We start from the raw sequence: 13,894 nt of genomic DNA, 5'->3' as shown, positions 1-13,894 counted from the left end.
ATCAAGCACCTGATTCCAACAGCTCGAGCAGGCGGTAGAAGCTATATTCACAACAGAAAACCGCATCAATGAATACTGGAGACGCATCAGTCACACACCGCGTCGGCGTATTCCATGCAGAAATAACATGTCCGTCGTACTATATCACTTCGCCGACCGGCGACACTCCTACTCCTCCATTAACCTCCACACACAACACACACACCCACACACCCGCACACCCACAAGAACGAGGTCAACCAACAACGCTCACGATTCCGCTCCAAACCACAGCGATCTCGCAAACAACTCCAACGCACAGTCGTCCCCGATCCTCACAATGGATCGCTCGGGAACATCAACCTCCAATGGGAATGGCAATGGCGCAGGCTCGAACGGGACGCAGAACCCTTCGACTCCCCCGCCACCTCAAGGCGACAAACAAGGCAGCCCATCGACCGGCGGCACCAATGGCAACACGCCAAATCATGGTGCCATGGGAAAGGATGGAAAGACGGTGAAGTGGTGGTGAGCTGCCAGGGGAGCGAAGGATGGAGACATTGGTAATTGAATCATTCTATTATTGGTAGCATCGATAAAAAGGCATCACTCTATACCTGCGCTCTCTGTTCTCACTGCCGTGAAGCAATACGATCTCAGAGCGTCCAATCGAAGGTATCGCATTAACTCATCTTCATCTGTGACACAAGAGCCGCTGAATCGCATTCAAGATTCCATTGCAAGCCGAAGCAGAAACTCCACTGCAGTGTCATCTCCCCAACTGCTGCCTCGTACTTGTCGGGATCATCATGCCGCTTGTTCTTCAGCACTGTGAAAGCAAATAATGAACTCCTGTATGCCATGATCTTCCAGAACAGCTGATGCCCTCTCGCCATGGACTCCTCGCACGTTCATCAAAAGCGATCGATCCCGAGAATCCCTCTCCGAATCGTCCCGTCCGGGAACCTGCCTCCGATCGGCACAATCGCCGCAAGCTGTTTCTCAAGTTTGTCCCGCTCCTGCTTCGCCTCCAGTGCCCACAGCTCCCACCTCGCACCCGGATCCTTCTCCAAGATCATGGTCTTCTGCTGCTCGTACTTGATCTCTGCCAGCTTGACTGGATCCTCCCCATGTCTACCATACTCCGCCTTCCACTTTCGTAGAAACGTGCCGCCCTTGGGATCCAGACTGATCTCCTGGTTGCACAGCGGGCAAACCCCACGAAGAGAGTGACACTTCAACATACACGACGTGCAGGTGATGTGCTCACAAATCGTCTCCCAGCCATTGTCAAACTCCTGGCGACAGATCACGCAGTCGCCGAACATGAACTCGATGCGGCGATTGTATTGCAGCTTTAGAGCTGCGTCCGTCTCGGCATGGCCAGTCCAGACGTAACCGGGGATCTTGGAGAGGATGGGGAAGGTTGTGTAGTGTGGTCGAGGTCCCTTGTAGGCTGGGACACTACACACGTGGAGAGGATGGCCGTGGGGGTAAGGTTCTTCTTCTTCCTCCTCAAGCTCGTCTTCGCTATTGGTCTCGAGGAGGTCTTCCTCTGTACCTGAAGCCAGTGGGTCAGGAAGTACAGGTCTCGCTTGAGGCGCAAGGTTTGCAGTCGCTGGCGCATCGACTGGTTCGTCTGGAGAAACCACGAGAGACTGGTCGCCGAACCTCACGCGGCGCGCATTTGACGGATTGAGGGAGGCATACAGGGTATCTCCACGAGGCTGGTGCGCTCCATCCGATTGAGGCTGGTCTTCCGGACTAGGGGCAGCTTCTCGGCGCAGCGCAGGGTAGGTAAATCTGCCTCCACCGCCTGAAGCCAGAGGTGCGAGCGGGTTGAGAACGTGAGGGCGCTCCAGCGGTAGACGTGATCGCAAAGTCGATGTCAGCTCACGAGTGATGGCATCTTGGTCTGGAAGCTCTTGCCCGCGACTCGCTGCTACATCACGTCTGCGAACAAGGGGCGCAACGGGTCTTCCTGACCTGCGCATCTCTTCGCTCGTGAGCAGTTGACCTCGAGTAAGAGCAGTGTGCTCTTGGCGGGAAGTGTCGTAGACGGCGTTTGAGTTGTTGGTGAGTGGAGCGTAGAGCATCGTCGAACGATGTGGTGCGTTGTTTGAACGAGGACCGATCAAGTCGTTGCGGTAGTCTCCGAAGGCGCTTCGGCGAGTTGTGCTAGTCGTGGTTTGCGTGTTTTGGAGTTGCTCGGGAAGATTTGCGCCCGATACTTCGGGCAAAGAGTCGAAGTGCCCACCTAATTCTGTTGGATTTCTCCGGTGCGGGTCGGACATGGTGAAGGCGGTGTTGTGTTTGAGCAGACAAAGTGTTGACGGGCGCAAGTTGAAGAGTAAGACTTGTCGCAGGCGAGTGTCTTGGTCAAGTGTTTGCTGTGACAAGAATTCGGGGACGTCACCCGAACCAAAATTGCGCTAGTGCCGAAATAGGAAGCAGATTGCTTGGCAGGTATGGTACGATCCAGGACCCAGCGGTGGGAGATGCATGTTAGTTGGAAGCGGTACTGATCCTGATTCAAAAAGCTATGGAGACTGGGCCGACATACGTCGAAAGCCAATATCTGGGCAAGTCTGACAGGCTGCTCTGCTTCCCTCTTCCCGGCGACCACAACGCAAGATAACGACAGTGCTTTTCAGATACATCCAAAACTCATGTCCTCCCGACTCTGGTACTGTTCAAGATGCCAGGAGAGGCCGTCACAGCAGATCCCACCCATGCTTGCCCGCTCGGAACACCATCACGACCTTCTTCCCCCACCATTGAGCAGAATGCTCTGTCCGGGCCACACTGCGTACTCCATCTACTCCACCTCACCATCCGGCTCGGCCTTCTTTTCTGCCCCGTCGCTCTTCACCGCAATCAGCTTCACCCCCTTGTGATTCACCGCGGCACGGCAGAACGGACACTTCTTCCCTTCCTTCAGCCAATGAACCATGCAGACGTTGCAAGCAATGTGTCCGCACCCCATTTCATACCCGGTCCAGTCATCTTCTTAACAACAGATGGGACAATCAGCCGCCATGGCTTCCTGACGGCGAGCAAGAACGACTTGCGCGGGAGTCGGACGGGCAGGTGAATTCTCGGTGACCGTGATGGACTGTGACGGTTGAGATGGGGCGATGTAGACGATCGGGAGGGAGGCGATGATGCCGCCGAAATTCATGCCCCGCCTGTACACCGCATCGGGCTGGCGAAGTCTGCGATGCTGCTGGACTTGTGCCCTGTTGGGAAGCGCGTCTGCAGCATTGCCCAGAGGTGCAGCATGATCCCGGCGCCGCTGGGCTTGAGGCCCGTTGGGAAGCGGGTCCAGCTCAAGATCTGCCATCATGTTATCCTCACGCCCGGGACCAAGCTCAGCCGCGGCCCTTTCCCAACGTCTACGACGCCGCTGCTGGAGTTGAGGATCAATCGGAGTCGGACCCAGATCATCACCGTTGGCGAGGGAACGAAGAAATGCAGAAGCCTCTTCTGCTGCAGCGCGCTCGCGATGTCTGCGACGACGCTCTTGATAGCCCGGAGAGTCGGGACGCTGAAATACCCCGGACTGTCGTAGGATGGGACCAGTTGTGTCCGGGATGGCTGCTGTCGCAGTTCTAGCGAGAGGCGAAGACGGTTGAAATCGACGCGAACTGGGCGGAGTTGGGGCCAGGATGATGATGGATGATGCATCTCTAGCCATTGCGGTGGAACGTCGTCGGTCCTCGAATGCGCGCAGGAGTCGAGTAGTGTCGGGGTTTGGAGGAGGCGTGGCAGTGGAACGGTGAGGCTCTTCACTCCTCTGAAGCTCAGGCCTGGAGCTGCAGCGAATGGTCGCACGATCAGGGTCAGGACGACTGCGCAGGCGCAGCTCCGGGGCCAGGTATGGATGAGCTGGCGGAGGATACCTCTGCGCATCGAAAAACTGCGGTGCATGCTGCGGCACATCCTGCCGCTGTGCAGCGGGGTTGGCGAGAATGTGACTGGATCGGCGGGTGGAGAAACGTGGACCGTCCGAAGGGTCGATGCCACTCAAAGGAATCGATCGAGGGAGAACTGGGGAGGGCACTTGGTTGTTAGGCAGCGCAAGCGGTTGCGCGTTTCGTGAGGCCGATCCATCTGGAGCAGATGTCTCTTGAGACGCTGAGAATGCTGCAGCCATGCCAGGTTGGTGGAGCCTTGAACTCGAGCTCCGGCGCTGGAATGCATCGTGTACGTCTGAGTTTCGGGTAGGTGAAGGGTGCGCGGCCGTGAGTGCTGTACCACTGCCAATTCGTCCCGTCAGGGCTCGCTGTGTGTTGCTGGTATGATCAGAGTCCTGATAGTTGCTGTCCCCAGATATGTCAACGCCGCGTACTTCTGGGTCTTGAAGCTGTCCATTGACAGATGGGTCTTGACGTCTGCGACGAGGATGGAGAGGCTGTTCGTTCATCTGCCCCTCCGCCATGTTGGATTGCGCTTCATCAGTACTACGCCGGGCGCGGGTAGTGCCCGCAGTCATCTCTTCCGAAGGGCTATCGGATGGCTGTGTACTCTGGACTGGTAGCATTCTCTCTGCACGCGCACGGCTTCGAGTGAGAGGGCCGACATGCGCGGGAACAATTGGTGGAGAATTTGATAATCCTCGAGTCTGCTGGCTTGGTGCTGCGACGACACTCCACGCTGGATGACTCTGACCACTGCTTCGATGATGTGGCGAAATTACTGCTGCGCTCATTCTTGAAGGAGGGTCGTCGCGATTGACGCCTGTGGAGTAGTTGCACGGAGCCTCGCCGTCGGCGGGCCCATTTCTCCGTGAAGGTACACGCATAGCGCAAGTCGTACTCTTCGTGGGCGCAAATCTTGAGCTGATGTTTTGAGTTCGGAGAAGGTTGAAGTGCTGTGGTCTGATCTGCCGAAGAGCATTCGGGGATCCACCTGTTCTGCGCTAACGCTAGTCCCTAATAGGAAGCTGTCTTCTTGGCGCGCCTTGCCATCGAACAGGAAACGGATGGGGACTGCAGTATACGTTCGTACATTGTGTATACTACTACGAGACGTTTAGGAGCCGAGATGGTGAGTCGAACTGTAAATTCTTCCAGACGATGGCTTCTCTGCGCTGTTCTGCTAGCACCTATGCACTGACTGCAATGCAAAGTTTCAAATCGCTTGGACTTCTCTGCGAGATCGAGCACTGGAGCACGGTCGGCAGTCATCTCCCTTATCTTCGTTGCGCCACTCACACGCAAGAAACGATCTCGCTGCCTTCCTTGTCCGATGCAGTTGTCGTTGGAACACAGTTCACCAACGGCGCTTTGATTGTCCTTCCCCAGCGGAGATATGCTCGTATCTTCCTGACTGTTAGACATGGCCATCTTCTTGCCTAGCTGCCCGTTTTGTCTTTCTCGTCTGTGGTCTTGTCGTCCACCATGATCAGCTTGATCTCTTCACCGACCACGATTCGCCGACATGATGGGCAAGTTCGATGCTCCTGTAGCCATCTGACCATGCCCTCGGCACAGGCAATGTGCCCGCAGCCGGTTTCAAACCATACTGACTTGTCATCCTGAGCACAGACGAGGCAGTCGCTGACCATGGCTTCCTGGCGCCGAGCGAGAGTGGCCGTTGCATTGGGAGAGTCTTCTCCGGTGTCGTTGTCGGATGAAGCCAGAGTCGGAAGAGAGCTTGCAGGGATGCAGATCATTGGGAGAGAGGTGACGATTTGGTGATGTGTGTCGTTGCGGGAGTAGAGAGGACGGTGAGCCACAATGCTGTTCGCTTGGTTGATTCGAGTGGTTGGATGATGGAATCCCGCCAGGCCCATGTGGTAAGCTTGGAAGCCGATGTCCAGGGCGCCAGTGTACTGTGGGTGTCGTCCGTACCAACCCAAATCGCTCATGTTCGGACGAGGAATGTCCGGCTGTTCGCCCGTATGCGCAACGCCAGTACTCCGTCGATGAGTCGGTCTTTGATGAGGGCTAGAAGGCAGAAGCTCCAACTGGGCTTGAATCATGGAGGACTGCGGAGGTATGAATGGCAACGGTGGTGCTACCCAGGTTTGGCTCCGCGAGTAGCCAAAGCTGCGTGCTTCAGGAGCCAGTGATGTTCCCGACGCGCGGTCAACGCCGCCGAAAGCCGGGTAGTCCACGGTCATGCGCGAGGGAGTGTCGTTGCTCGAAGGAGATCTACGAGCTGCAGTAGTGTACGAGCTCGGAATCGATTCATCGGGGACGGTTCTCATGGAGTTCGTGGAAGTGTTGCGCCGAATCTCCTCATCGGAAGAGGGAGCGTGCGGAGAGGGTGGAGTCATCTCGTAGATGGTGTGGACGATGAAGGATCTCAGTCAATGACTTCAGTGCGTGATGCAAAGGATGAAGTGGGAGGTTCAGCGTTGGCAGATTGGAGTCTGCGAAGCTCAGATCTCCATTATACGCTAGCTACCCTAGCGATCCGGGAGGGAAGGAGCGGGCTCCGGCTTCTGATCCGGCTCCAGGCTCATCATCGTTCTATCGAGAGTGTGACGAACGCCGTGCGAGGATCGTCGTGTTAGAAAAGTCAGGCATTTTGAGTATTGCAAATACCATTGGAAGAGCGTATTCCGACGCAAGGGCCGAAGATTGACATGAAGTGAGGGTCGTAGGAGACCTTGGCATACTTTCAGTCACCGACAGGGCTGAGCTGAGCTGAAGTCATTCAAGCTATACACTAGGGCCTTGGGATCGCAAGGACAGAGTTCATATTCAGACATGACCGCGTGAGGTCCTGATACGCTGCCGAATGGCCGATCGCAGACCATCTCACGCAGCATGGCAAGATGTTGCTTCGAGACAATAAAGGATCCAAGCCGTGTCATTTGCGGTGACGAGAGTGGAAGTAACAAAGGATATTATAGCAGACAGTAGGAACCTTCTGTTGCTTTCAGCCCGACAGAGACAAAGGGAGCGGAATCGAGAAGCAACTCGTGGGTCAAGGGGAGTTTGGAGTGGTTGTTGCTCAATCTAGACGACGATCAATCATTCAGCCGGAACGGAGCAGACATGCTCAGCTAGTCGGTGATTTTTGGGCGGTCGATGCCACGGTGGCCAGCAGATCCCCGATATCTCCTCGCCGCGACCGTTCCACGGCTGAACAGGGAGCTTCGCATTGTCAGCAATGAGGGTGAAAGAGAACGAGGCAACGACCTTCGATCAGTGGAAGCTATCTGGTTCACGCTTCGCGACTGCATGCGGAAGTCGACAAATCCATTGTTTATTTTGCTAGTATCATAGCACCCACGCGAGAGAAAGTCCTGCGAACCAAACTTACAATACGAACGTCGTAGCCCAAGATTCCAAGCGCGGACACTCGATCTTTGTGGTCGTAGTGGAGCCTTTTCCCGGCGAGTTCGCAAAGAGACCAACCTCGCATCTTTACCCCAGGTCTGCTCGCCCTCCAAGAACGACAGAGCAGGGACAGCGTGAGTCAGGATCCCGCTCTCTGGGCTCCACTCTGCCACCATTTCCCAGCTCAGCGTCGTCTCCGGTCGCGCCACTCACATCCATGATGACCTTCAACTCCACCGCATTCAACGCCTGCATGCACAGCGGACACCTGCGCTCCCTCAAAGCCTCCTCAATCAAACACTCCGTGCAGAATAGATGACCACAGTGTCCCATCGCTGCTTCGACGATCGGTTCCCAGCAGGTTCTGCAGAGCCGCGCCATATCCACTTTGATCCTGTCGCGCAGGTTCGTGCAGGTGATCGTGGAGACGTCCACGCCTGACAAGACGCTGCGGATTTCGGCGATCGTGACGTTGCGGCCGAGGGCGGGCTGTGGACCATTGGCTTTGATCCAGATGTTCCAGCTCGCGGCTGCAGATGCGGTTGATGGTGTAGGGTTCGATTCGTTTGCCAAGTTGGTGTCTGTAGTTTGGGTAATGGTTTGAGTAGTGGCTGAGATGGGAGGAGACTTGAAGGGTGATTTGGCAAAGACGGCCATGAGCGCGTCGTGAGTGGATTTCCCGTGGGTGGATTTGATGGGCTGGCCAGACTTGCTGATAGTGATTGCAGCGATCTGCGGCACCTGGTCAACCTGCTGAGTCTTTGGCGCGTCTTGACTGGTTGACTGCGAATCGCTATGGGTATTGTCTTGCGCAGCGCTTTGAGTTTCATTGCTAGAGGTCGTCCCGTCCAGGTGAGGGTGATCCTGGGTCGGAAGACTGCCCAAGAGCTTGGTAAAAGACCACGTCTGCTGCATTTCGTCGCCGACAAGGGAGGACTTGAATGCGTCCATCGTGAGCTGAGAGAGTCAGTCATGGTCGTCAAGGACACAAAGATTGAGCGCATACCCTGCTGATACTGTGAGACTGGACTTACGAGTCTTCGATACCTTTGATCAAAGATAGCAGTCCGCGAGACTCCAAGGTGTCGAGATGGTAACGCGAGTTGAGAACGTACGAGCGCAGGCGACGTTTCGTCCCATGAGCTGCGTGGTTGCGGCTCGATCCGAAGGGACGGTACGGCAAGGACCCGAAAGTGAAATAAGGTAGCTGCAGTTGAGAGGACTTATGCGGCTCTCGTGAAAAGGGTAGGATCCTCTCTGCGTGTTATGAGAAGACCAAGGTTGTGGAGACCAAGGTTGTGGAGTGTATTTCAGAAATGGCTATAGGTGTAATACTTCGGATTGTGCTATCTAAAGAAACGAACTAAAGGAAAGGAAAGGACGGCCTGATAAGGCCTACATATGCGCTTGCTAGTAGGGTACGATTGCTAACGTGGAGCCTCATAGGTTTTCAGAGCAAACGGCTCCGGCTCGCCGAGCAAGAGTCAATGAGCTTCCAAGCTCGGGGGGGTCTTTCAGCGGGAGACCAATCGTTGCGATTCGCCACAAACTCCTCTAGACTCTCCGCAATCAGAGAAGGAACTCCTGTATTCTCGATACAACAGCGAACGCCTGAGACTCGCTCTAGGCAGCATCTGGTCCCCAGCTGTCAATGAGAGGATCGAATTCCGCGTACTCTGGCGGCGCCAGATCCATTGCGAATTCCGAAAGATCCTGCCGCGCACTCCAATCGTCCCGATTTTGCCCTTGCGCCAGTACTGTCGACGGCGAGGGAAGTCGACGCGAGTCTGTGAGCTGTGGCCGAAGCGATGTCAACTTCCTGCTCAAACATCAGCAATGGCAAGGAGCTGACAAGCGGCGGAGATACCATTGCATAGAAAAGCAAGCGCTCTCCAGCTGCTGCTCAATATACCTCACCTCCGCTATGGTGCCACTGATCTCGAGCTGGCGAATGGAGATCGTGACTACCCGGTTGAGCAAGTCGCGGAAATGCTTCATGGACATTTTGGCGAGGTTGTCAATCCCATCGTCGAATTCAGGCAGTCCAAGCGATGGAGTGAAGACGAGGTTCAGGCAGAAAGCGCGATACCGTTCCGCCCAGTATTCTCTGACGAGCGAAGCGAGTGAATAAGCCTGTGCCGTGCACATCCGGACGGAGGTCTTCAGCATGATCACAGCAATCCAGCTGGCGGCAAACTGCGAGCCCGAGCCCGTAAGGTGATCATGGTCTCTTTCAAGGCGGCACAGTCTCTGGACGATGATTTGGACAGCAACTCTTCCACACTCGTAGTCCACCATTACTTCCGAGAGGTCGTTATCCATGATCGGGTCGGAAGACGAGGCTTGGCAACGATGGGGTGTGTATCTCTTGGTATGACCACAGAGCTGCAGAAAAAAAATCGGGCGAGCGAAGTGGCTCACCAGGAACGAATATATGTAGATGGAAACATGATGTTTGATTCCTAGGTGGCCTATTGAATGGTTGCCTGCCCGCGACCTGGTGCTACTGGCAATCATGGAAAAACTCTCGAAAGCAACTCAAGCTAAGTCAACGGATTGTTCGGACCTGCCCATCTACTGTTGCATGCTCCTCCACGCATGCGGATGTCCTCCATAACCGCAATTTGAGTTGTTCCACAGAATACAACCTGACACCGGGGCCCGTGGAAGCGACACTGTCGTCACCGTCTCCGATGAGCTATACGGAGAAATGTTTGAGCTTGGCCGCTTCGTACGTCGCCCCTCCTCGGCCCATGTTATCCCGATATCTCGGAGACGTAGCGCTCAGACGGCCGCTGAACCCTCCGCTCCATCGGCCTACATTGTACGAGGCCCATACCATACTATCGATCGTGTGCCGGCTCAGAACCCGCCTGTGAGTCTCCAGTCTTAGCATTCTTCCTGGGCTGGGTTAGCAAGATCTCTGCTCGCTCGGTTCTAGGACGCAGCATTGTGACGTGAAGTTGTGCAGATTGATCTTGAAGCCCCATTCGATGCTCAACTTGTCCACAAGGCTTGAGCTCGTATCCGGAGCACGCTAATTCAAACACATCTGTGTAATTTACAGATCAGACTGGATCTACAAATTACATCACTTGGAGCCAGTCATTCAAGCGGAGTTTGCTGTACAGAATCGAGATTGGATCGTAATGTGAACTTGAACTAGCCATCGTTCACTTCCCGACGGGGGATCGCACAACTCATCTTCCATCGACCGATCTTCCATCGCAGTATGAGGTTAGAACCTTGCCGTTGTCAAAATATTACAGGCACTGCCAAAGAGCATGCGTACGACCCGACGACGGACCCGACACAGGAGTCGATCGTCGGGACAAGGAAGTCGGAGGTCCGTACACTGGTGGGATTTGCGCTTTGACGCCTTCCGGCGAGGTGGTCGGCTGGCGGTTGTCCACTCAGGTCTTGGAGATCCAAATATCGGCATGACAGGCGGGCAAAACGCGTCTTGTTTGAATGCCGCGCCACGAGAGGTTCGATCGTGCTCGTCAAGAAGTTCCATGGTGTGTGCCGCCCAGTGCTTGGCCGCTCCTTCCTCTAGGATCTGCTGTAAATCCAACCAGTTGACTCGCGACGTAGCATAATAAGATGCTATCCATCGAATGTCATCCGGAAAATCACCCAGTAGCTCATTTGGAGGCTCATCTTGAAAATGCTCAAAGAAGTAAGCAACACGAGATCTGGCTTCGTACCAGTCTATATCACCGACCACTTTCGTAGTCTCGACCGCCATTTTGCTCGCTTCCGGACGTCCCCAGTGATCGTACAACATCTGGTACCAAAGGGCCTGATGGAGTAGGAACGCTCGCTTGGCTGGCGTTGGCCGGGGTTTGGACCCCATAGCTGTCATGTCGGCAGTAGTGCCGATCTCCAACTCCTCTTTCGATGCTCCGTGCAGGAAATCGGACCACGCCGGGAACTTCGACACTGGAAGTGTAATCGGAGCTGTGCGCTTGCCTTTTTGCAGTTTTGCAAGGTTCATGACGAACGCACTGTCGTTCCTTGACTCCAATTTCTGTAGTTTCATGGCGCATGCTGGTTGTTGTTTTCTTAGTGACGCCGCAGGGCCTTTCCAATGGTTCCAGTGCCACGAAGCAAGCTCAACTAGAAGGGGCTGGATCTCTGGCCCGATGTCTGAATCGGCAGCGTACACGCTGGTAGCGAAGAAGATACTGAATGTGACGTCGGTAGAACGGAACAATGGCTTGCTCCGAAGCCCCTCAAGGACGTTTTCGATGCGACATGTGGCCGCCTTCCAGTCGGCGTCGTCAATCTCAGCTTCGGAGGTCCCCGGGGCATCTACCGTATCCTTGGCTATTATGTCGGCTTCCACAAAATCGCCGTTCTCGTACAACATGTGATAGCGAAGGGCTTGACACAGAAGGAAGTTGGTCTTGCTGATTTCGGCCATGATCTGTGGATCTCGTGAGTGTGTATAAGCTTCAGGGGATGGAGTCTGGTGGAAGAAGAAATTGCCAAGAATCTGGGCGACAAGTATGAATCGAAGGGCAGAGGGCGAACGCATTCACTGAAGTGACCATGAAGACATCACAAGCATGCCTCAACGTCAGAGGATATGTTCCAAGAAGTTTGCCGTTCGGTCACAAAGAGAGGGACAAATATATCGGCGAGCTGTAGTGGTGAGTGTGGAGCACCGGCCATGACCGATCGATGAGAAGCATACAACAGAGAAAGCTTCCATCGGCTCCTCACGCAAGATGGTTCCGCCAAGACGACATCATCCATCAGATTCACTGCCTATACCTCTATAGCCGGAGGTCCTCCTCCGTCGGGATCTGGTCGGGCTGGAATGAACCTTTTGAAGTACGCCAGAATCGCAAGAGTGGCGCCGTAGCTACCGGAAGGAACACTTTCGAGACCGTATATAGATGTTTGTGAGAAGGCTAGATGCGGGAAAGTAGTTTGACAAATCATTATTGAGGTCTGTACCTAGGGCCAGTGTGTTGTAAGCAGCGATCGAAACAATGAACCCTGCGTATCTCACCCACTACCGTCTCTCGAAGTCTTTGCTGGGCGCAGAGAGTCAAGAGCAAGGCCAGCCGCCATATCATGAACATCCACAAGCACAACTCATGCGAATCGTCGAAGCCTTGTATGAGCAGTCTCCAGCTGCCCTTCGAGATGTCTCAATGTGCACAACACGCTGCTGATATGGATATCTTCAAAAGGGACGACAGCCAGATGCTCCATGTAGTCGTGGTAGTCTTCCAAACTCCTCAAGATCCGACTCCCTCCCTCGCCCGAGTTAAGTAACGTGAATGGCGTTGGACAATGCTCTTGATCTGGCAAAGGATATGGAGGGTAGAGATATTGGTGCAGAGCTGTGGATAGCCTGCGAGCATGAGCGGCACAAATGTGAACCGTCGTGCTTATAGCGTCGAGAGAAATCAGGCTGACTGGCGTTTCGACAAGCTGATGTCTTCGGCTCAGCCTTTCAATGACGGCGTCCAAGCGGTCACCCTCGTGATCCCAATCAGTGGTGGAGATGGCTGCGGCATTGAACGGAGGTCTGTTCATCGCGGCGTTGGTTTAGCTGGACGATAGAGAGGATCGTGTGTTTTGACAGCTTGGAACGATGATTTCAATATTTGGTCGCAGTCCGGATATCCGAACGAAGTTGAAGTGCTTTGATGGGTGGTGTTTGGGTTCGGCGGTGGCGTCCAAGCTTGCCATCATTTCTTGAGGTAACAGGACTGAGTAGACTCCCTCATTCCATATTGGATTCTCACCGCAAACAATTTGCCCTTGACGATGCGGTCACGCGTCGCCTCTCCACTGGGTTGTACGATGACCAGGCGTACCAGATCGAATGCGTACGAGGACCGCTGCAAAGAAGAAAGGAAGACAAAAAGAATATCTTTGGTAGAGCAGTGCAATTGGACTCGTACCAGGCTGAACTCTAGAGCACGACGCAGCCATTGATCTTTTCCAGCTCAATCGCTGCAGCGCACCCGCTTATTCGACCTCATCAATATGACGTCTTTGCCGCCCAGTAGCATACACAGAACGTAACAATGGCCCCTGTCAATAGCGCCAACTTTACGATGTCTCCTGGCGCAAGTCGGTCCCTCCTCTCCATGCAGGTCTTGCATTGCGTATGAGGCGGCACGAACCCACTCGGAACGTTCTGTTTCGATAGTGGCCGGAAAACAGGCAGATGCTGCGGGCGAAGAGTCCTGCCTGGGTTGTGGGAGCACTCTGTTACCGATGTGTTGTATGCTTCCCACAGGACAGTACCCAGTCGCTCCAGCTCAAGTTGAGTCCGGGCCCAGCACTTCGGATCACGTACAATTGCGCGTGCGACCGTCAACACACCATAAGAGAGGCCTTCTGGTTCGTATGATGGAGCCAGATGTAGACCCTCGAGCAGGTCATGTATCCTGTCTTCCTCTCTGTCCCAATCAGCTTGGCCTACCATCTCAACCATCTGATTCCCGAGGAAGTTAGCTTCTCCGCGGACGCCATTGTCGTGTAGAATTCGATACAGTAAGCCTTGAGTCTGGATGAAGTATGTTCTGGTGTTGCTTGACATGGTTGATGGCTTTGATGATCAGTCACGTAGAGAGCTCGGATCTTTGGATGCG

The 13,894-nt window shown here is 54.5% G+C and overlaps 5 protein-coding genes across 5 annotated transcripts; 1 reads left to right on the top strand and 4 right to left on the bottom strand.

Moving 5' to 3' along the window:
- Positions 1-127: 127 nt before the first annotated feature.
- Positions 128-511, top strand: MYCGRDRAFT_94677 (uncharacterized protein; the record flags this gene model as incomplete). Its single annotated transcript, XM_003850971.1, has 1 exon — positions 128-511. One exon carries the CDS (start codon positions 128-130, stop codon positions 509-511), a length of 384 nt encoding a protein of 127 aa, XP_003851019.1.
- A 382-nt stretch (positions 512-893) lies between these two features.
- MYCGRDRAFT_94676 (uncharacterized protein) lies at positions 894-2,273 on the bottom strand (the record flags this gene model as incomplete). The annotated part of the gene is made up of 1 exon (XM_003850779.1): positions 894-2,273. One exon carries the CDS (start codon positions 2,271-2,273, stop codon positions 894-896), a length of 1,380 nt encoding a protein of 459 aa, XP_003850827.1.
- Positions 2,274-2,989: 716 nt separating this feature from the next.
- Positions 2,990-4,420, bottom strand: MYCGRDRAFT_94675 (uncharacterized protein; the record flags this gene model as incomplete). The annotated part of the gene is made up of 1 exon (XM_003850778.1): positions 2,990-4,420. The coding sequence occupies one exon, from the start codon at positions 4,418-4,420 to the stop codon at positions 2,990-2,992; it is 1,431 nt and encodes a 476-aa protein (XP_003850826.1).
- A 915-nt stretch (positions 4,421-5,335) lies between these two features.
- MYCGRDRAFT_94674 (uncharacterized protein) lies at positions 5,336-6,262 on the bottom strand (the record flags this gene model as incomplete). Its single annotated transcript, XM_003850777.1, has 1 exon — positions 5,336-6,262. The coding sequence occupies one exon, from the start codon at positions 6,260-6,262 to the stop codon at positions 5,336-5,338; it is 927 nt and encodes a 308-aa protein (XP_003850825.1).
- A 952-nt stretch (positions 6,263-7,214) lies between these two features.
- On the bottom strand, positions 7,215-11,700 carry MYCGRDRAFT_94673 (uncharacterized protein; the record flags this gene model as incomplete). The annotated part of the gene is made up of 7 exons (XM_003850776.1): positions 7,215-7,240; positions 7,366-7,381; positions 7,488-8,231; positions 8,309-8,321; positions 8,950-9,093; positions 9,187-9,659; positions 10,582-11,700. 7 exons carry the CDS (start codon positions 11,698-11,700, stop codon positions 7,215-7,217), a joined length of 2,535 nt encoding a protein of 844 aa, XP_003850824.1.
- Positions 11,701-13,894: the final 2,194 nt, after the last annotated feature.

This window comes from Zymoseptoria tritici, chromosome 7 (genome assembly GCF_000219625.1).
Source record: "Zymoseptoria tritici IPO323 chromosome 7, whole genome shotgun sequence".
NCBI lineage: Eukaryota > Fungi > Ascomycota > Dothideomycetes > Mycosphaerellales > Mycosphaerellaceae > Zymoseptoria > Zymoseptoria tritici.
Note: the sequence above shows the minus strand (reverse complement) of the source record. Positions and strands in the feature narration are given on the sequence as shown.